Genomic DNA, 21023 nt, shown 5'->3' with positions numbered 1-21023 from the left:
ATAGAATTCCTTCATTTTTTAGCACTTTTGTGGCATTTGGAGAAAGTAAGTGGTGGGAACAAGTGTTGAGATCTGTTATTAAAGTGTTACAAGTTATGCTGAACTTAAAAGTTTCAAAGGTACAACTAGTTAAATGTACTGAAGAGTATAAGTATGGACCCTGTCAGAGCATCATAGGAGTGGTTGATTATTATAAAAGAATCATTTTAATGATGTAACTAGTTATGACGGAGCAAATTTAACTGCTTTACAAACTACAACCTTTAATACTGCATCAAAATCAACAAGTCACATTGATCTTCAGAGGAACAAGGGATGCACAATAAATATTGGACTGATATTGAGAAATTGACATGATTGGCTAGATTTCTGTACCTGTGAAATTCTAACTCATAGTATGAAGTTGCTTTCATTGACTAAGCTGCATCTACACACTCGGATGCAGTAGGTGGTGGTATGCACCTTTTAAAGAAGTAGGTTTGTGATCTGCCAATAAACATGGAGGAGAGGAAGAAGTGAAGCCAGTTGTACTCATGAAGTCAAACTGATAAAGTTTTAGAAGTAGACGACATGATTGTAATTTGTGATACTTGTCCTACATGGACTCAGAGACGAGGCACAAAGTCTACGAGTTTTAACACAAATATAAGAGCTGTGGATTCACTCATCCATCTTTGCTCACTACATCTTACTCACACTAACTACAGGTTATGAAGGGTTTTTTTTAAAATACAAAAATGTAACATAGGTTATCTTATCAAACATGAAAAGCAGGTAATTATCAGTATTGGCTTAAATCAAACCATATCTTGCATCTCAGCACAGCAAGGGTGGAAGTAAGTGATTAAAACTACTCAAAGTATACTTGATATATATATTAAAAATACTCAGTCATTTTTTTATTACTGTTGAGGGTTTTTTCAAGTCTGTAATTTTACTCATTATTGCCATGTAATCTACTTTAAAATCATAATTGAGTACTGAGTACAATTTGAATTAATATCTAAACCCTTAATCTGCATTTTTGTAGCCAATAAGGTTATCTGATCACAAACAGGCCAATGAAAACCCTGATGTACACACAAAAAACACAAGACTCACGAAACTGACCATGAGCACTGAGCAGACCAGAACAGGAGTAAAAAGTAACTAATAGAAGAATATTTTGTACTTTTACTTATGTATTTAAATACCAATAGTTTTACTCCTAATTGAGTAATATTCAGTAATATAAGAAGTACCCACTCTTGAGTATAGATTTTCAGTAGTCTTTCCGCCGCTGCCTAACAGTAACAAGTGAGTATAGCTGGGAAATGCAGTGGTATAAATCTATGAAAGCCAATGATAGCTGTAATAATCTGGCGCGGTCCTGTTATAAGCAGCTGAACATGTTATAATATAACTGAAGTGTTGACATTAAACTCATTAACATTTTATTTTGAAAAACTTGTGGTTTTATGTGGTTTGAATTGCCCTCTTTCAAACTTCACTGCTGGGATCATCAGAACTCCATTGTAGTTGGGTTTGAATGGATTTTACCCATTTAGATGGATAATTAAACTGCCCAATACTCAAGATTATATACTTAAGTAACTCAAAATTGGTTAAATTCTGATCTAAAAGGAAAAAGTGATGATGAAAATGTAAAATGTAACATAAAATGTAAACTTTCAGATCTTTGGATTAAGTTTTGCCTGTTTGAATTTGAGGAACTTGAATATGTTTAAAAGAAAATAAAGAAAAAATGTTTTTAAAGAGGAACAATTTAGATCACATTTATTAGATGGATTTCAAAGTTAAATATTTACATGCTATAAATATAATGGTATTCAAATTTCAACCATACTGTAAGTATTTAGGTGCAAAACTGTATCCATTCAGATTAAATGTGTATTTGTATGTATAAAACAAAGCAGAAGGGAAGGGACACTGGACACTAGCATTATAGTAAAGTCAATGTTTATTCCACATTCTTTACCAGGTTTCATCACGGTCTGTACATCTGTTAATCCAGTAACAGAGGACGGCACCTCAAAAGTGCCATCCAGTCAGAATGCATTGATATCGCAGCAAGCATGAATGTTCTCATTAGCAGATTAGCTCATTCATTTGGCCTTGTTCAGAGAGATTTGCTTTGTAAACATGGACATTGAGAGAAAATCCTGATAGAATTACTATAGAAAGGCCAACGTCTTTAACCACATTTTTCTCTTGATTAAACTGTATAAAAAACAGGCAGGCATAAACTAACAGTAGAACACAAGCTCATATTGAACCATTCTAGGACAAGTGCAGTTTTCACGACATGCAGTGCTTACCTAATCCATACGGAACGAACTGCTCGTAAAGATCACCTTTGCAAATAGTATGTCAGACCACAGACGCCGAAGTTTTCTGTCGCATTAATCCACTGTAGGCTGAAGGGGATCACAGCAATTTCAAAGAGCAACCTCTGAGAATACCCAGTATTCATAGTCTGAGAGAAGAGAGAAATAAATGACACCTGAAGACTTTGTCGAGAACACCGATCTGCCCTTGGTACGCTGTGTCTGTCATGAATAGGATGGCAGTGAGACCCTGTTGTTTTCATGTGCTGAACTAGGAAGAGAAAACATATCTCTGAAGACAAAGTGTCCGTAGAAAACTGCCTAAAACTGTCAAATGATGGATCTATAAATGATTCTGATGGACCAGGGTGTTGTCACCAGGCTCTGAGCCCTCTCACTGAGTTAAATTGCCTGAGAAGCTAAACTCTTTACATTGAAGTCTGTTTAAATTAAAGTTGCGTTCTGCATAGTTTCAGTGAAAACTGAATTAATTTCCCTTGGAATAAATAACACATCTGTTGCATAGAGGTTTGATGCACTCCTAGGAAAGCCTCTGAGGACGAAACTAGTAAAAATCCCTATATTTTTTTCTCCTTTGTTAAATTTGCTGTAACAAACAGCCAGGTAGAACGACTCTCGTCTAGGAGTGACTCAAACAGAGCTTGTCCTCGTCTCTGATATTCTGACGAATAATTCAGAAACCGCTCATTTGACACTGTAAATGTTTGCATCTGTGGAGAAGTGAAGTCAAGAAAGAGCTGGAGGTAACCTTACAGGCAGGAAATGAAAACAAGGATATCCAAACATGGCCTCTAATTTAAAACATTAAAACAATTTTTAAACCACTGACGGTAACAAAATAACCCCAACGTTTTCACAAGAAAAATATATTCACATCATATTGCATAAATATGTGCTGGAATGAGGTTAATGAATATAGATTAATAAAATCTCTCTCCCAGTATGGGCTGTATGTGTTATGAAAGTTGCCCCAGTGCTCAGTAACGGATGGGGATAAAAAAAGAAAAGGGTTAAACAGGTGTTTAAATAGGTTTCTCTGTCATGTGAATCAATAAACATCTTTCATTCAGTTGACAGAGAATATAAATTAACCAGAATTTAAGTGGTTACATATATCGAAGGTACTGCAGCTTTTACGACGCACGTGAATGCTACAGAAATAGCATTTTCTGTCTATGATACTCTATATAATCACAATAACCCACTTTCATATGTTGGAATTTACTCGTAATGAGGAAAACAAATGTGTCTTTGCGGGCAGAATTCAAGTAATGTAGTAACATATGAGGAACTGTTACATGGGAACATTTTAGCACAATATTCCCAAATGTGATGAGCCCAAAATATATAAGAGGTAACTAATGTATTGTACAGTACAATAACAGCAGCACAGACTGAATTATTTTACGAGCCCAAGAAAAGGCTCTCGAACACAAAGTAAAAAAGGAAATGACATTGGCAAAATATTCGGAGTGTAACAATGTAGGAGAATATTGGCAAAGACAATGTAAAGAGGCGAATGCATTAAGTCGTACAACTCGGGAGATGATGGGGAATGTTGTTCGACACCGGGCGCGTTCAATAGGACAAAAACATTCAGAGCGAGGAAACATTATAATCAAACCTGGGAAATACAAGTGGAAATGGTACGTGAATGTTTGCGTCCTATTAAAGTGCCCGAGTGATAAACGCAAATTGTGGGGGGGGAAAAAAAACAACCCGCATCCTCTGTAGTAGTGTACAGAACGTGAAGCGCTTTGGAAGCCTGGAGTTGGAACGCAGTAAGCCACGAGACAGAGGGCACCACCACGGCGCCGGCTGAGGTAGTAGTAGACTGAATATGAACTTCCCAGGGACCCACGGTGGCAGCTTGAAGAGAGAGGTGTAGCTACCGGTAAACCCGAGTCACTGGGCTGGCGGAGTGGACCAGAGAGGAGGGGGCTGTGGCTACAGAGTCCCCGCTCCTGTCACTGAGGGTCCATGTGCAAAAACATTTTCTTTTATAACTGCTCCTACTAGAATGAACTGTGTTAAATCTGCTAGCCCACTGACGAACAGATAAATCTCTTTACAACATGCTTTTATGTCATCATCCATACAACATAAAACATTCTCAACCCTGCTCCCAAGGTTTTTCTAGACTGTAATAAATTAGAAATTGAAGTAGTTTTTTTCTGTATTTCACAAAGCAGTTTGTGTGTGAAGCTGTTCGACACAGAGGAGGCTGGAAGTAAACCAGCTAGGAATGGTTCACTGTGACCATGGCAGCCTGATGGCAGAGTGCAGAGGTTAATGATGCTGCTAGAAGCCAATTGATCCCCCCTCCCCAATGGCCTGGTCCAATTAGGGCAGCTTCATGAACAGACCATTATCAATGGAAGGGACAGGCATAGGGCAGGGGAACTGAAAGAGGCTCATGTCTGCTGTGAGCGCAGCCATCGCAGCAGGATCATGCTCTATCTGTGTCCTCAGAGCAGGGTCGATCTTCTCCAGCCGCCGCTTGATCCTCTTCGCCTCCCTCTCGCGGATCAGCCTGGCCTGCCTCTTCTCCGGCGTCTCGTTTGCCCTCTTCAAACGCATGGCCTCCCTGTCTCTCTGCAGCCTGCGGGCCCGCTGCTCGTCAGACTCCTGCATCCTCTGCATGCGCTTGGCCTCGCGGTCCCGCAGCCTCCTCATTTCCCTCTCCTCATCCGTCTCACATGCCCGCTTGTTCTTCTTTGCCGTGCGCTCGCGCTCCAGGCGATGCATGCGGGCCTCCACGGGTTCGTTCTTCCTCCGCAGAGCCCATTTTCTCATCGGCGACTGGGCCTCCACTAACTGCTGATAGGCCACGCAGCTGTTGCACACCAGCAGCACCCCGGCGGGATACACCGGCATAGGGCTCAGGATGTCGGGGATAGGAGGAAGGCTCGAGGAAGATGAGTTAAGAGCATCAGGTATAGATGCGAGTGAAGGCCCTTCAGAGAGGAGACTGTCAGGCAGTGAGGGAAAGGAGGGTCCTTGATCAGAACCTGCGCACTGTCCTGGTCCTGGGCCGTGACACTGGCTGGAGATGTGGCCCGGTCCCTGGCAGGTACGATGGACTTGACACAGGTTGGGGTTGAGGTCAGGAGCCTCACAGGGGCGAGGGCCCTGGCATGAACTGGGGCTGGGGCCTGGTCCGTGGCAGGAGCAGTCGCCGGGGCCCGGGCTGGTCATGGGGCTGTTGGAGAGGGAGTGGGACATGGAGCAGCTGTCCCTGCCACCAGTGATATCCATTCTGGTCATGTCGAGGACATCTTTAAGCTTCTCCCTGAGAAAAGATACAGTATTTAACAGTTGGTCAAAGTAATGCGTCCCCAGGGGTCTGATGCCTCCGATAGCGACAATTTCTCTTTTCTTAAAAGGGACAGTTCACCCCAAAATCAAAAATACATATTTTTCTTCGACCTGTAGCGTCTCTAGCCAACTAGATTGCTCAGATGCGAGTTGCCGCGTTTTAGAGATAATGGTCGAAGAGATGCCTGCCTTCTCTGAAATATCATGAAACTAGACGGCTATTGGTTTGTGGTGTTCAAAGCAGCAAAAAAAAAAAAAAAAAAAAAAAACATTTGAAAAACTCAACAGCAATGTCTCTTTCCAGAAATCATGACCTGGTTACTCAAGATAATCCACAGACCTTGTTGTGATCGGTTTCATGTAGGGACTGTGTTCTTCCTGCCAAACTACACCCACCGAACATATCACTACGCAGAGAGAAGTGTGCGTCTACACATGGACGAGAGGCAAGCTAACTCAGTTTGCTTTCATTAAAGCTCTCCAAAGGAGGGTGCCATTTACATCTGGCGCCGACAGGAGCCCGAGCCTCTCGTCCATGAGAAGCTGCACGCTACCTTTTGTGTGGCGATGCAGCTGGTTGGTGTCGTTGGGTAGAAGGAAAATAGTTCCTACATGAAAATGCTCACAAAAAGGTCTGTAGATTATCTTGAGTAACCAGGCCATGATTTCTAGAAAGAGACATTGCTCCTGAGTGCCATCTAGTTCCTTTCTTTTCAATACAAGGCATACGTTTCTTCAGCTGACATCTCCAAAATTCAACAACTCACAACAAAACAATCTAGATGGATAAATAGCACTACTGGTAAGAATACATATCTTTTATTTGGGGTGTCCCTATAGTCTACACATCTTTGTGTCATTTCAGTAAGGTGTCTATTCCTTCACTGGTGAAGTTTTGCCTTAGTTAGCCAAAATTCTACATTTAAACTGCTTAAAAGTGAATGTTATTGCTGAATTGCAAGTTTAGTTTTCATTGTTCAGATTCAGATTTTGCTCTCTTGGCATTTAATCCTCTGCAAAGATCTGTGCTTTACACGCCAAATAACGACGTGTTCTTTTCATCTCCAGAGCTGAAATCTTACGGTCCAGGCTTAATAAAGTTGCATTTTGTCTCCTAGCAACTATCACCGGTCTGTATCATGACAGTTTAGATATTCAGCTTGCATAATAATGACAGTGAACGGTACAACACTTAGCCAAAACCTGCTCCGTATAGTCACATATTTTGAAACAATACTTGATTTTGGCCTCACCCATCACACTGATATGATTATCTGATACTACTGAGTTCACTCGGCAAAAAGTGACTCATTTCAGTATTTGTTTCAGAGATGAGCAAGGTGCCGTGTCATGTGACCTGTGGTTAACTCAGAGTGGAGTTTAGTGCACTGTTAGCAGCCCGAGATGAGGTAACTGTTTCCATAAACAGTGTGAGAACAGAAAATGTGTGGCAGATGCTTTCAAATTTACTTTATTCACAGTTCATTATTGCTGGCTTTAACAACATCAAATAGCTTTTCCACATACAAATAAGACACAGACTTTGTACATCTGTGCTCAGCTGAGACGTACTTATGGTCTCATATATAGTAACATCTGATTCTGCCAGCTCCAGTAGCTCATATATTTTCTTTTCTTTTCACTCCTGTCAAAAATACATTGCAGCTTCTCACCATGTTTCTCCCTGTACTACGCGTCTTGACCTTGCCTGTGCTGTTTAAATTTCAATGTAGTGGTAGTTGCTAAGCAACATGCAAGTTTATTTTCATTATATCTGTCATTCTTGTACTAATTTTATTCATCCCCCATGTTCTGCATCCTGCCTAATCTCACACTCTGAGAACCACTGCTCCATTGTGTTCCAGCATGCTGTATTCAAGACATTTGTTCACTTCATTTTTTAAGCGTATGTTGCACGTTTTGTACAAAAAGAAAGTCTCCAGTCAGCCTAAATGTTCGTCTTTTTGAACGATTGTGACCTGTCACTTCTGACTCCTTTTTAAATTCATTCACTGCATTCCTGCCGCAATCAGTTTTTTGATGTTATACGAGGAAGTAAACTGCACTATTTAAAATAGTCTCTCCTGCAGTCAGTGATATCAGCTGCCTTTGTCGTGTAAAGGGATCTGCTGTAGGTTACTGAACCCTCAGATCTTGTTTGAAACATTTAAAGATTGATGGCTGGAATATGATGATTTGTTTGTCTGTTTTCTTCTTGATGACTGTGGAAGCAGCTGACTTAACATTTTTAACTTGACTCAACTGCTTAATTGTTGATGATGTTATTCATTTGAAGAAAACAAAACAAAACAGAAACCTCTGGGCCATAACAATGTATCTATATCTATAAGATCCCAATGAACACATCTATATACTTCTTCCCTTAGACAAATTGAATCAATGTGCATGAAAGACTTGAGACCAGAGCTACAGAAGAGATGAGGCGAACCTGTTAAAGTTGTTGGTGTCTGTGAAGCGTGCGCCACAGACAGCGCAGTTGGAGAGGCGGTCCTCGGAGTGGATGAGAAGATGCCGTCCAAGCGAGCCAGGCGAACTCAGGGCTCGCCCACACACTGGGCACACATAGCTCTTGCTGTTGCTCATCATAGTTGTGTGCTGTTAAACACGGCAAAACAAGATAGGAACAAGAGACGTGTCTTAAGTACACCAGCAACATTAAGAGATGACAACTGTCTGCTTGTTGTTGTAGTCGGTTCTTAACATTTTGAACAGGAACAAATTGGATTCAACATTTAAACCATTGCAGCAGTAACAGGGAATTGCATAACAAGTGAAACGCTTTAGTAAATTACCAAAAATCAAATATTGAAAGTTTTTATCATTAGTATCAAAATGTATCATATTTAAAAGGTCATATTGATAACATTGTTATGGAGAAAAATCTTTGTTTCTAAATAATACATCTACAGAGTGTGGAGAAAGCTGCAGAATAAAGAATTAAAACCATTATTATGATTGTGAGTCAATAATTTCAAAATGTTTATTTGGGCCATCCTCAGACTACTCAGTGCCAAGAACTGGTCTGGCAATTGATTACTGCAACACCAATTAGTTACCACTGCAAATGTGGTAATTGACATTCTTGTGGCTTGTGTCCACAATCCATATGGTCCACATGGGTCAGACACTGTTGTAATTGCTCAACATTACGGTGGCAGAATGCACACTCCTCTATCAGTGACTTTTAAATGCACAGCAATAAACCGAAAACTGTCTGACATCTGCAAAAACACAAAATGTGTACAGTGTTCACTGTGTGAACAATTGCTGAAGTAAGGAACAAATCAGCCACCGAATATGATTGGCGAAGAAAAATATAATGAGAGAGGAAGGTGAACCTGCAACTGCAGCATTTTGAAGAGAGCATAAATAATTATTTACCATCAGCAAATATATAACAATATTCTCAATGTTTGGTAACTTTTTGAGAGCTTTTATTAACTCATTGACCAACTAAGATTAGTTTTCAGTTGTGATTTTAATTTGTTTTTCTCTGTTTTACTCCTGTGTGTTACATGACACAGTAAGCACCAGACTGGCTCATGCAATCCAACACCTTCCCTCTTCTTACCTGCATTTCACTGGAACGCTGATGCCGAAAGCTACTTAGGAGCTTTAAAGGTGACGACCTAGCTTATTAGAAAACGGGCTGCAACAAAAGATCCAAAGCTGCTTTGTTTTCATGCTTCTGTACACGATTAGGACAGGCGAGACAATATCATTCTCACCTGGTAGACATGGGAGATGAGCTTCTCAGGGCTGCTGAAATCCAGCGTGCAGAGGGGACAAACAAAGTTGTGGCCGTGGTCCCCTTCCTCGCTCTCCTGGGGAAAATCAGGCATGATTAAAACACATTTCAGGAGCGAAGCCACTGCTTTATGCAAAGTACACCAACACCTCACAGCAGTGTGCTTGTATATCTTAATCATATGATGTATATTTTAGCTGACATAATCAAATGTGTCCTTATTTGTGGAAGATTAACAGTGCTTATCTCGACTTGTGTAATTTAAGAAGCAAACTGCAGCAAGAACTGATTGTAAACATCGCATTGCTGATACTTAGAGAATAATGCTACATGCAGGAACTCATTTTATCTAGCCCTTTGTGGAGGCGCTACTCGCTGCACAAGTTCTCAGCTGAAGCAAATCTGCAAGTGGTATATGGTGATGTGTTGAGTGTGTGAATGAGCAAAATTCCCACAAGTCCTTGTGACTCACTAGCAGTGACATGATGCTGTGTGCTGTCACAGATGTGACTCACATACAAACTGAAATACACTTGCGAGCAGAAGGTCCGGGCACAAAAACATATTGGCTGATACCAGGAATGCTTCTCGTTTTTTCTCGATTGTGAAGCGTTCACAAAAGTAACAAAGGTGTCACTGAAGTGCTCCTTGAGTATACAACATTCTGGAGGATTTTTGCAGCCGAATGGATGTGCTTCTTTCATCTTAAAATTTTAGAAATTTCTTCTTACAATTTCACACATGAAGAACAAATAAATATCATGGCCATACAAATGTGCTCACTGCGACACAACAAGCTAAGACTTGGTTTGTTTTTTACAGCTTTAACAGATGATCTGATGAGAAGGAAACACTCAGATATCGGTACGTCCTGTTCCTGTTGATCTCAACAGTACTTCAGTCAAGTTATCTGCTGTTTTTCTATAGTGCAACACAATTTCTGTGAAGTCAAATTAATATTCACATTACATATACAATTGGAGAAGGTCCACTTTTGCATCAAGGGATTTTCGATGGGAAAAATCAAAAAACTGCATAGTATAATGTCTCAGTATGTGCCTTGCATAAATTATTTCTCTATAGAAGTATGTGCATTGCAGTATGCATGTGGATGGCAGATGTAAACAATACTGCAGTAACTTTAAAGTGACAAGTTGACAATTTGAAACTTATGAAATGCTTCCTTTCGGTCGGTCATTGAAGGCACAGTGGCAACTGTAACCTTCGTTTCCAGTAAAGTACTCATATGAGCACGCAGACCGAAGCTTTGTGACTAGCATCTAATTCATGACGAGCGAGCACTTTCTTCCCTCTGCTGCTGTACAGTAGCTTCTTTGAACACACGCTGCAAAAGCAAGCATCCGGCTCCCTCAATTTGTGGCACCAAATGCTGAATGGCTTCCCATCTCCACCATTTTCCTCTATCCATGCCCAGCCATTTGTTCCTAACTCCTCTCCCAAGTAAGGCTGTATCTTAGCCAGGTTTAATAAACTTTGTTTCCATTTGAGCCGAGTTGCAGGGCTACCACACCGCACTCACGTTTCTTGGCAAGACCCGCCCTACTCTGCCTCTGATTGGCTAGTACTCGTTGGTCAGCCTCATACCATTGGTAGGTGGAAATACCCTTTGCTTTGCAGAAGATGACTGGTTAATCCACATCAAATACAAATCCCATAAGGACTTCTTTTCCCTAACATAGTCACCATCCTGGAGTACTCTCAGCCCTGAGTACAGAGAGCTCCCTTTAATATCCTTATATATCATACATGTCTATTACTATCTTGTTTTTTCCTTTTTTGATTATGTTGGCCGTTTGCTCTTTGTTCTTGCAAGCAGAGGGATGGATGCTGTTGCTTTTATAGGATCTGTTTTCGTTTATTAATACTATGTAGGTCCTTCTTTTGAATCTTTAATAAAAAATAAATAATACCTTGTTTAAAATGCACAACTGGTAGGTAAGAGATGAAGAAACCTCCAGCTATTACGTTTATCATTATAACAGCCCACACAAGTCTTGCAGCAATAACAAACACTTCACTTGGAACCACATATTTCGAAATGAAACTGGGCACCTTGTCAATAATTTATCTCTTTGGAGTCTTGTTTGTATGTTCATGCCACATGATCAACTTCACAGCACAGTGGCATAACTGTGTGACATATCGGCAGTCCTCGAACTAATGCAAGATGAGGCAAAGGACTAATATGAACAAAGCAAATGGCACAATAGTGAACATTAACAAGATTTCATGTAGATGCCAGCACCCTCACCTCTTTGACTCCCGCTCCTTGTAGGCGGCACTGTGATCTCTTGGTGGTCATGTGGTCGTCGGCGGAGGTGTTGGAGGAGCACGAGTCTTCACCGTGGTTGTCAAGGTCGCTATCACTGTCTTCTATGGAGGCAAACATAGCCCTATCAATACAGACAAACAACAGAACACAGAGCAGGGCTTACTCTCACTAAACACCCCTCAGGCCGAGGACGTCCTACAGCGTCCATCCAGTCCCTCCGTGTCCCTTCCGTCCCTCCATCCTGTACCTGTGATGCTATCCGGCTCTTGGACCTCCTGGGAGTTGTTGCTGCAGCATTCACTGTCTTCGGTGAATTCGTCCCTGCCATCCATGTTAATAGTGTGCTGAAGTCCTGTGATGCCTGAAGTGTGGAATGGCCCTGGAGATAGAAAGACAGAAGCAGTCAGTAAGACGGGTGAGTACAATGAGCTGTTCCTACTGGAGAGAGAACGTGAGGAGTGGAGGTGGGTAGCACATTCGTGAACGGCAAGTTAACCCTCCATGAAAATATATATTAAATCCTCGGGGTGGGTAATAGATCTAATAATTAGATCTCTGGGTGTATTACAATGACTTTGTCAATTTTTCAATGAGATAACGTATCTTAATATGCTAGGTATGTAATTAGCTGGATTAGATAAAAAATGTCAGCAGCTTTATAGGTTGCTCCTTTGTGCGGTCGACAAAAAATTCCCCATCCTTTATCGGCCACAGTTTGTGGCTGAAATTTAGAAAGGAAGTCAAGTGTCTCTGTGTGTGAGGGTGTGTGTAAAAGTGTGTGTTTGTGGTCATGCCGAGGGTGTGGCAGCTGGAGTGGCCTATTAGAAAAAGGTGCATCACTTTGGATTCATGTGACACATATGCACACACCCACACCATTTTGCCACATGTGTCAGGTTGTATGCATCTGATACGACAATGAGTGAATGAATCAATAATAATATTCCAAGAATGGCATGTCAGGTTTGCAAATAAAACCAGTTTGACGGACTAAACAACATTTGCTCTTCCAAAGAAAGGCATGGACTTCATGAACGGAAGACAAAGCCTATCTTTCAAGTTTCACAATTTAGGTGACTGATGTATGACGGCGTAGTGCCATTTCCTGCGAAGCATGAACCATGCAGGCAGAACATGCAGCCAGTGTGTCTACAGACAGACAGACAGACAGATGCCATTTTATAGTATTTCTTATAAAGCCAAATGTCAATAAATTAAATCTATTTTAATACAGGAGTATTAACTTTTCTTTACCCATATATTGTATTCAACATGAGCGTTTTATCTCCATAGCAACATAGAAACAGCATCGACTGACATAGCATACCACAAGAAGGTATGAATTTTTCAACACTAGTGCATTCAGCTATACAGAAGCTAAGGGTTCTTGTTTTTGTCCATGGTGAAACATAACGTGTGTCCAATGTGATGTAATCTCTCACATTTTACTATCAGATTGAGACCAGATTGGTATGGATCATTACAGTCGTACCAAAGTGAAACCTTTGATGAGAACAGCTCAGCCCCTGATAGTAAATTATTTATACGATTTGACATTTTTCCTCAAAACTTTTGGGATCCAGTGGACCACGAGAACTTCTTCGCTGATTGAGCTGCTTTCGTTTCGAGCCATCCCACGCTGAAACATAATGAATGCAAAGGCAGCGAGGCGGGCCCGCTGACATACGTGCAGTCACATTAACTTCATTTGCATCCCAACCCCCACTTTTTCACACACATATACACTCGCAGATACATGCTAGCTCTGTTCGACTGCCATGCTGCAGTCCCACGGGGGAAGCAGCCTGCACTCTTTTCCTCTAGCTTACTGCCTTGATACTCACTGTGTTTCTCCCTCTCTCCCTCTCACTCAGTACCACCCACACACTGAACAGCCTGGCTCGCCCTCTGTCCTCCCTGCTTGTGTGTAACTTCCATATCTATACCATCAGCTCTTGAGGGGGAGGATGAAGCTTCATACCATGGCAGCCCATATGTGGCTCACTTAACTCGTTGTGATGCCACTCTTTGTTTTACGGTAACCCCCGCAGGATTCTGTGAAAAATGACTTCACTTTTCATGTTATCACACTTGACCGTGCAAACCTGTATTTAACTGCCAACGCCGCTTCTTTATTGGAGACGGTTTGCTCGAGAGCTTCTCTGGCATTCACACACAAGAGCATCCCACTTCAGATAGCTAAAATTAATGATGGAATGTCCAATTTTCTTCCCTCGTGTGCGCCCTCGCCATTAACACAGATCAGAGATGGGAGAGAGATCCTGACTCCAGTTACCTGAGACTGACAGAAGTAATTACAGCCCTCGTCACAATCCTGAGGTATAGCGCGCGCACAGACAGACAGACACACACACACACACGCACACAAACACTCTCTCGGTCTGTGAGGAAAACAGAGGTATAATCTTTGAGGAGGTTTGTCATCGCACTATTTCGCCAGTGGTGAGAAGTTAGTATGTGAACGCAGTTTGGGCACTTTTCCCATAGAAATCAAGGCATTCATTAGCACTGCTAGAGTGGGTCGTGAGTATTGAACTATGAACTATACTACAACAAGCTGGCTTCACGGCACATAGCCAATGATTGATGTGTGAGAGATACCCATCCCCCCGCTGCTAAGGCTCTGTCTGTACATCTGTCTCTCCTCGCTCCCTCTCTCCCTCCCTCCCCCTCCTCCTCCCTCTCCCTCCCTTCAGTCTCTGCCACTGTGATGTTATCTCTGAGTCTGTGTGTCTGTAGGCAGGAGGTGACGCAGTGTCTGACTGAATCCAGACAAAGAGACAAACTCATCAGCCAACAGACACACAGAAAGAGGGAGAAGGGGAGGAGGAGAGGCAGTGTATGTGTGTGGGGGTGCTGGTGGTGGAGGTGGGGGGGAGCGCGCAAAACAAAACAGACAAAAGATAGAATGCCAAAACTCTACTCAAACACCGAGCAATGGGGGTCCTGTTGAATTCAAAGCCCCCCTCCTTCTCCTTTTCAGTCGCCGTCCCCTCCAAAAAACACACTCAGACGCACAACACGTCTGAATCTGCAGGAAGTGCGGGGGCCCCCGTCTTACATCCACACACACACACACACACTGATGCGAGGACGTTGGGCCAGACATCTGATCAATTCTTACTCTGATTACCTGGTGACCTACTACTACAAAGAAGACGGTGAAGTGATGAACCATTTTTCCCTGTTGGAAGACTTTCCCTGGTTAGTTTGGCACCTGGTCCTCCATGATAATTACAACAGAAAGAGTAATATTTATATACTTATATTAAGCTATTGATCCGGCCACAAGTCATCGTGAAAGCATGCGCAGGTCAATCAGGAAACACTGGTGCTGATCTACTGCAGCACATATGAGGGAAACACATTATTTTTAGCACTTTTGAAACCAAGTTCAGATGCTTGACAGAAACAGGTGTGTGAAAAACTCAACTGTACTCCTACATAAAACAAAAATTGTAACCTCTGTATTCACACACAAAAACATCCCAAAAAAGTTCTGACAGGGATAAACTTGAACTCTTCATGAGGGAGTTTTCAGTGTTTGCAGTAAGTATGCACCTCATACTGTCAAAAAAACTGATGTCTATTTACTGTCAACATGAAGGACACATCCACTTCTCTCCACCTCCTCCAGTCCTAATTAACTTTTACATAATGCTGTTTTTCTTGCTGTTGTTCAACATCAAACTCAAGAAGGAACGCAAATAGCTCGACAGACAGCACTGTTGTGTTATTGTCTGGAATTCCCTGTGTGTGCGTGTGTGTCTTTGTGTGTGTGTGTCAGCCCGCCTGCCTGTCAGACTGTCTCCCTGCCTGTCTGGTCTGTCAGTCTGTCTGTCTATCTGGTCTGACCCTCTCGTGGGGGAACGGCTCCGTGCATGCAATTCATACCTCACAAGAAAAGACAGGTAAAACAATCAGGGCAGAGCAGACGGAAAGTCAGAACTCACACTCCAGTGAGGGCGCTGTGGTTTGTCTGTCTGAGAAATGTTCTGGATACCTCACGTGGAGTGCACTAACTTATGCCAACATTAAATTGTTTTAAGCCCTACTGAGGGTTTTCAGCTCTCTAGAAGTGTTACAGAGCAGCAAATGAGCTCATTAGCTCGCAGGGATTAGTGCAGTCGCAAGTGCAAGATGTATTTCACCGGCAGTTTAGACAAACTATGTTTAGAAAGCAGCAGGGCTGTAGCATACAAACTGTAACTTCAGCAGATTACAGCAGGCAATCCCCTTCTGTGGACTGTGGCGCCTTTATGAGGTCAGCATGCTGTTCACCAAAAAAAAGGGGATCCAGGGGGGAGAACCATATTTCAGTTAATTTTGTAAGTTGTATGAAATCACAATGGGATGCTGCAGTTCATAATAGCAGGAAAAGCCTGCTTACAAACAAGAATCCTTGAGGACCATGTGCCACTCAGAAGTTAATCAATATGAGAAAATGAGCATGAATCGGCTTTTGCAGCAATACATACTGAATATATCTCATTCTGGAAAGAGACATAACAGAAACATTGATTTCAACTACTGTCATCCTAAAGTACAGGAGAATTGCAAATGTATCAGATAGCTGAGGCTCTGCTTCGGCTGTGTTTCCGTGGGGCTGCAAAAAAATATTATTATTATTGACCATTCTGTCAGTTGTTTACTTGATGAATCATTGTGTCGATTGAATAGAAGATAAAAGTGAAAGATGCCCATTTTAAATTTTGCAGAACCCAAGGTGTTGTACTGAAATAGCTTATTTTCTCCGACCAACAATGTGACAAAAGAAAAACATCAAAAGCGTTTAGCCATTCTTCATAAAAATAGTATTTTCTGTCAATCCACTGATTGATATAGTAATTAATTGTCTCTGTGCTGTGTAGCTCTCCGCTCATCTTGCACTGGAACTGACATGTCAGTGCAAACTGAACTGACACCATGCAGATCCACAGTGTGTAAAAGTTGAAATGCTTGTCCCCTCTGATCAGGGTTTAACGATATGCTAGTTGCGATGACACTCTCGGCCTGCGTCTTCCTCACACTCAAGGCATGTTTTTGCTCATTAAATCTACAAAAATGACACCTTGTTATAACAAAACCCAGAAAACACAAACATGGTTAGCTCCAAGCCCTGAGGAACAGGCTGACTGGAGGAAGATATTATCACAAGACATCTTGAGAATCAGTCTACCTGGAAAACACACAAATAGGGATATAAATGACTTAAAGTTCTGCACATATTATTAGTATGAAAGGATAAATATTAACATGACTAGGTCGCAGCAGAATGAGATGTTGGCTACCATTACACCTGATCAATACACCAATCTTGCTGAGCTTGTCTAAAATAATAACCTTTTTAAGTAACTACTGAATATTGACCTGAGATGTGCTCATTTGCATGTCTGTCTACTTATTATTTAATTTTTTTACTGCATAGTCTTTGGCCTGATTTGTATTTAAATCATCAGTGTTGATGTATGCTTACTTTATTTTTATGTCAATATGAGCACTAAAGGGGAATAAATAAATATATATACATCAGCCAGTAGAGTCTTGTGCTGTTTTCTCACACAGACTACAAACCACAATCAACAGTGAGATATCCATCAATACCCTGACAAGAAACCCCAAACCGAAAGTAATCTATGATATTTAAATGTCAGCTGCTCACATAGTATACAATGTGATGGTGTGTCACGAGAAGCCCCGTCTGTGCTTGAATACATCCCCGTGAATCTATCACAGCGGACATCATGGAAAGCAGCGGAAACACCGATAATAATTCAACACAACCACCAGTAATACACTGATACTGAACGTGACACGGATACGTAACTGGTGAAATAGTATTAAGACAATACCTGGAATACCTACAGTCAACTTTGAAGGGGTTGGTCTGTTTTCGCCTGGACATATTATTGCCCCGAAAAAACTGGAATCTCCTCCTAACCCCGATCCAGGTGTATTCCGCACTGAGAGCACAGATGATGAGCGAAATAATAATAATAATACAGAAAAAAAATCAAATCGTCTCCTCGATCAGCGGAGTACGGGGGTAAAAAATAAAAATAAAAACAAAAGGGAAACATAAAAGAGTCACATTCTTACAGTCGTTTAAAAAAAATCCCCGTCTCCGGTCGATCAGGGGGGGTTTAAAATGATGTCCAAGCCCGACCAGAGAGACACCGAGCGGCCCCGAGCTGCTCCGATCTCGAGCCGCTGGCACCCGTGCTCTCACTGCAGCGCTGCACGAGCTCAGCTGATCTCTAACGTAAAAGCAATGAAGCTACACCGAACAGGATTGTGGGATATGCAGGGACGCTGGGGAGTTCATGCTAAAGACACTATGCTGCGTTCAGGTCGTGTGGGAGAAACATAAAAATAAACAGTCAGTGGACAGAAACCTCTCGAGGTTTTCACATACAGCTTAATATTTTTAAAGGGGAGTCACTATATCTCCAAGAGGAGGAGTGTTACTTTACTATGAGAGGGACAGCATATTGTAATTTTGTTTTTTGAATAATCAGAATGCCAATTAAAGCAGTTTACTTGGAACATTTTGGTAAAAGGACATTAAAGAGGCACTATGTTGTTTTGGAGAAGATTTACAATATTAATGAGGTAATAATACGACCTCAGAGTTATTTATATTTTCCATAATTGAGTAAACAAGCTGTTCCAAGAGGAAAATAAGGTCCCAGAACACTGTTTGAAGCTCGAAAGGTGGCAGGGTCCGCCATGTAAACAAGGTAAAAAAAACAAAAAAAGTGACGATCTTTCACTTTCTTTCACACTCTGTGACAATCTTTCTCTTCTGATTAAAATGTGCTCCCCAAAACAACACAGTGAACCTTTAAGAGTTAAGTGGATTGAATACTAGTTAGTGACTGTTTTGTCAAACTACCATTTTCAAGGTCAAGAATAACCCTTAATACTTAACTTTAAGACGTCATTTTAATGCTAAAAGCTGAAATCTTAACAGTGAGTGAGCTTGCATGCCGACAGATTCATGTGCGAGACAACAAAAAACGCTTCATTGCTAAAAAAAGAGAATCAAAAGAAAGGAAAGAGACTGATGCCTGAAAGCTCCTGAAAAAAAGCCAAGAGTGGATTTTATATTGGAATTTTTTTGTCAAATCATCACCTATTTTTAAAATACAACGTAGCTTCAAAGTACACATTTTTCTCCTGTAATAAGAAGAAGAATAACTTCCTCAGTAGGAAACTTTTATCAAATTGTCTAGTATTAATTAGAGCAACAATATATCTGATAATAATATATCGGCCAATATTTGTTGTAACTATGCAGAACACAACATTTTGATAATGATCTCTTATTATTGTTATGCATTAATTGTGATGAAGTTAAAGTATGTACTGAGGAGGTTTCTTACTCTCAAAACTCAACTTGTCAGTGGTCTCTGGTGGACAGAGCTGGCAATGGCAACACTGTTTTTAAATGACCACAAACTTTGGCATTTCTGTACTGAAATGTTTCGTTACCTTCTGGCCAAAAACACACACGGATAATGATATCTGTGATAAGATAATATAGGCAGATAATGGGGGCTCTAGAGTGAATGCATCTGATTCTCAGTGGGAATTATCTGGCATGTGTTTCACTTAAACAAGTCTGATTTTAAGGGCCAGTTCACCCATGTCATAAATAAATAAAGCATAAAGCATAAACTCCTCTCCCACCTCCATTAAAATATTGTTTTGGTGGCAGAAATCTCGAAAGTTGCCAGAAGTCAAATTAAACCAAAACCATCAGCATGACAATATATCACTAAGGATAATTGAAAAAAATATGTTTTGTAACTTTAACTGTAAAGTTATCGGGATTCTTCACAGGACTGACAATAAACATTGCTGCATGCAATTCAAAAAAGTCTAGAGGTCAGACAAAATGTAGCATTTTCTAATAGGAAACACCACATTAAATATACAGCATCATACAGGAAAACTAGCATATCTGCAAACAACATTATGAAAAATGTTTGCTTTGTCATTTAAACATAACCTTCTTTGTTTTTCTGACACAGTCCAAATAGTTTATTGGGCACTCTTGATTATTAGATATGTCCTGTGATGAACTAGCAACCTCATTAATATGTCTGTCCCCCTTGAGCCGACCCGTCCTCCAATCCCAAAGCGTCATTATTTGAACTTTTCTTACAAATAGCTCCTTTAAGGCAGATGAAAGGACTAGAAATCATCACTTGGTTAAGTTCAAGATGATCTATGTAATGTAGTCATTTCCACCACTGATTCCTCATCCCCTAGATTCCTGGTTTACTTAGACAGTGTTAGTGAGGCTACAAACACATGGATGAACATAACAGTCTCCAGCTCAACCCAGGTTTTCACATCACATTGCAATCACTGAGTCAAAGCAAGTATCATTAGAAAAGCTTTCGATTGAGATAGTATTTGGACAGGCTGAGTAATAAGGCTGAAATATAGGCTCGTCAAGTAGGGCTGCTTGCAAGTTCCCTGTGATCAAACCCAAAATGAGAAGCAAATAACACCCAGTTAGCTGTAATCAATGATAAATGAACAACAACACTGTTGTACAAAGAGCACTGGTTAATGGTTGATGCACTCTTTGATCTTAATGTTCAATAAATCATAAACCAAGCCCAGCCTACATTCCTTGGATAGCACAGTATCAGCACCAGGTGGCGCTGCACGCCATTTAAATGCTGTCATAACATTACATGTAGTCGTCATCACTGACTGCCACGAGTAAACGGACCGCAGCACGACATTGACAGGGTAAAAATGTATTCTTCCGCACGGTACAGCGAAATTATGCCATCTCAACAAAATAATCTCTACGTGACATTTGCGGCGTTTTTTATAACAAGTGACAGACGGCATACATTAATGTTCGCACCGAAAGGCACGTTACACACAATTATTTACAGTCAATCAGTCAATGTCATCAACGGGATAACGTTAACGTTAGCTAGCCAAGCTAAGGATAACCAGCCTAACGTTAGCCCTTTATAGTCAACGCGAGAACGACAGAGGAGAACAAGCTAGACATCACCTAGCCAACCATAGCAGGGATTAACAGCACATTCACCTAGCTACATCTCTCATCATCATGAAGACATAATTCAGCCATTACCCATGGTGTCCAGAGAACACTGGCATATCAGATGGGGGTCTCGGTCAGAGGGACAGACTGTGAAGAAGTCCTCTAGTACAAGCTAACGTTACTGTACGCTGATGATAAACTTCAGTCCGCGCTTCTTTCATGAGCCTCTGGGATATG

General features: G+C 41.2%; 1 protein-coding gene across 5 annotated transcripts; it reads right to left on the bottom strand.

The window, feature by feature from the left end:
- Positions 1-1942: 1942 nt before the first annotated feature.
- On the bottom strand, positions 1943-21014 carry znf821 (zinc finger protein 821). 5 transcript variants are annotated; one of them, XM_084356007.1, is made up of 6 exons: positions 20877-21014; positions 11976-12107; positions 11708-11829; positions 9416-9511; positions 8116-8282; positions 1943-5640 (listed from the first exon to the last, which is right to left on the bottom strand). In XM_084356007.1, the coding sequence occupies exons 1-6, from the start codon at positions 20878-20880 to the stop codon at positions 4692-4694; spliced, it is 1470 nt and encodes a 489-aa protein (XP_084212133.1). In that variant the 5' UTR covers positions 20881-21014; the 3' UTR covers positions 1943-4691. The 5 variants fall into 5 exon arrangements, with proteins under 5 accessions (XP_084212133.1, XP_084212132.1, XP_084212131.1 ...); XM_084356006.1 differs by lacking the exon at positions 20877-21014 and adding an exon at positions 17615-17960 and having other exon boundaries at positions 9416-9508; XM_084356005.1 differs by lacking the exon at positions 20877-21014 and adding an exon at positions 17615-17960 and having other exon boundaries at positions 11708-11826.
- Positions 21015-21023: the final 9 nt, after the last annotated feature.

Source organism: Pagrus pagrus, assembly GCF_965226575.1.
Source record: "Pagrus pagrus genome assembly, chromosome: 1".
Classification (NCBI taxonomy): domain Eukaryota; kingdom Metazoa; phylum Chordata; class Actinopteri; order Spariformes; family Sparidae; genus Pagrus; species Pagrus pagrus.
The sequence above is the reverse complement of the archived record's forward strand: the minus strand, read 5'-3'. Positions and strand labels throughout refer to the sequence as shown.

Coding starts and splice junctions, on each gene's coding strand:
- znf821 (XM_084356004.1), bottom strand. CDS start 17,654: ATGTCCAGGCGAAAACAGACCAACCCCTTCAAAGTTGACT. Junction 12,108..17,614: donor CAACCCCTTCAAAGTTGACT/GTAGGTATTCCA, acceptor TTCTATCTCCAG/GGCCATTCCACACTTCAGGC. Junction 8,283..9,415: donor TCATCTCCCATGTCTACCAG/GTGAGAATGATA, acceptor CGTGTTTAACAG/CACACAACTATGATGAGCAA.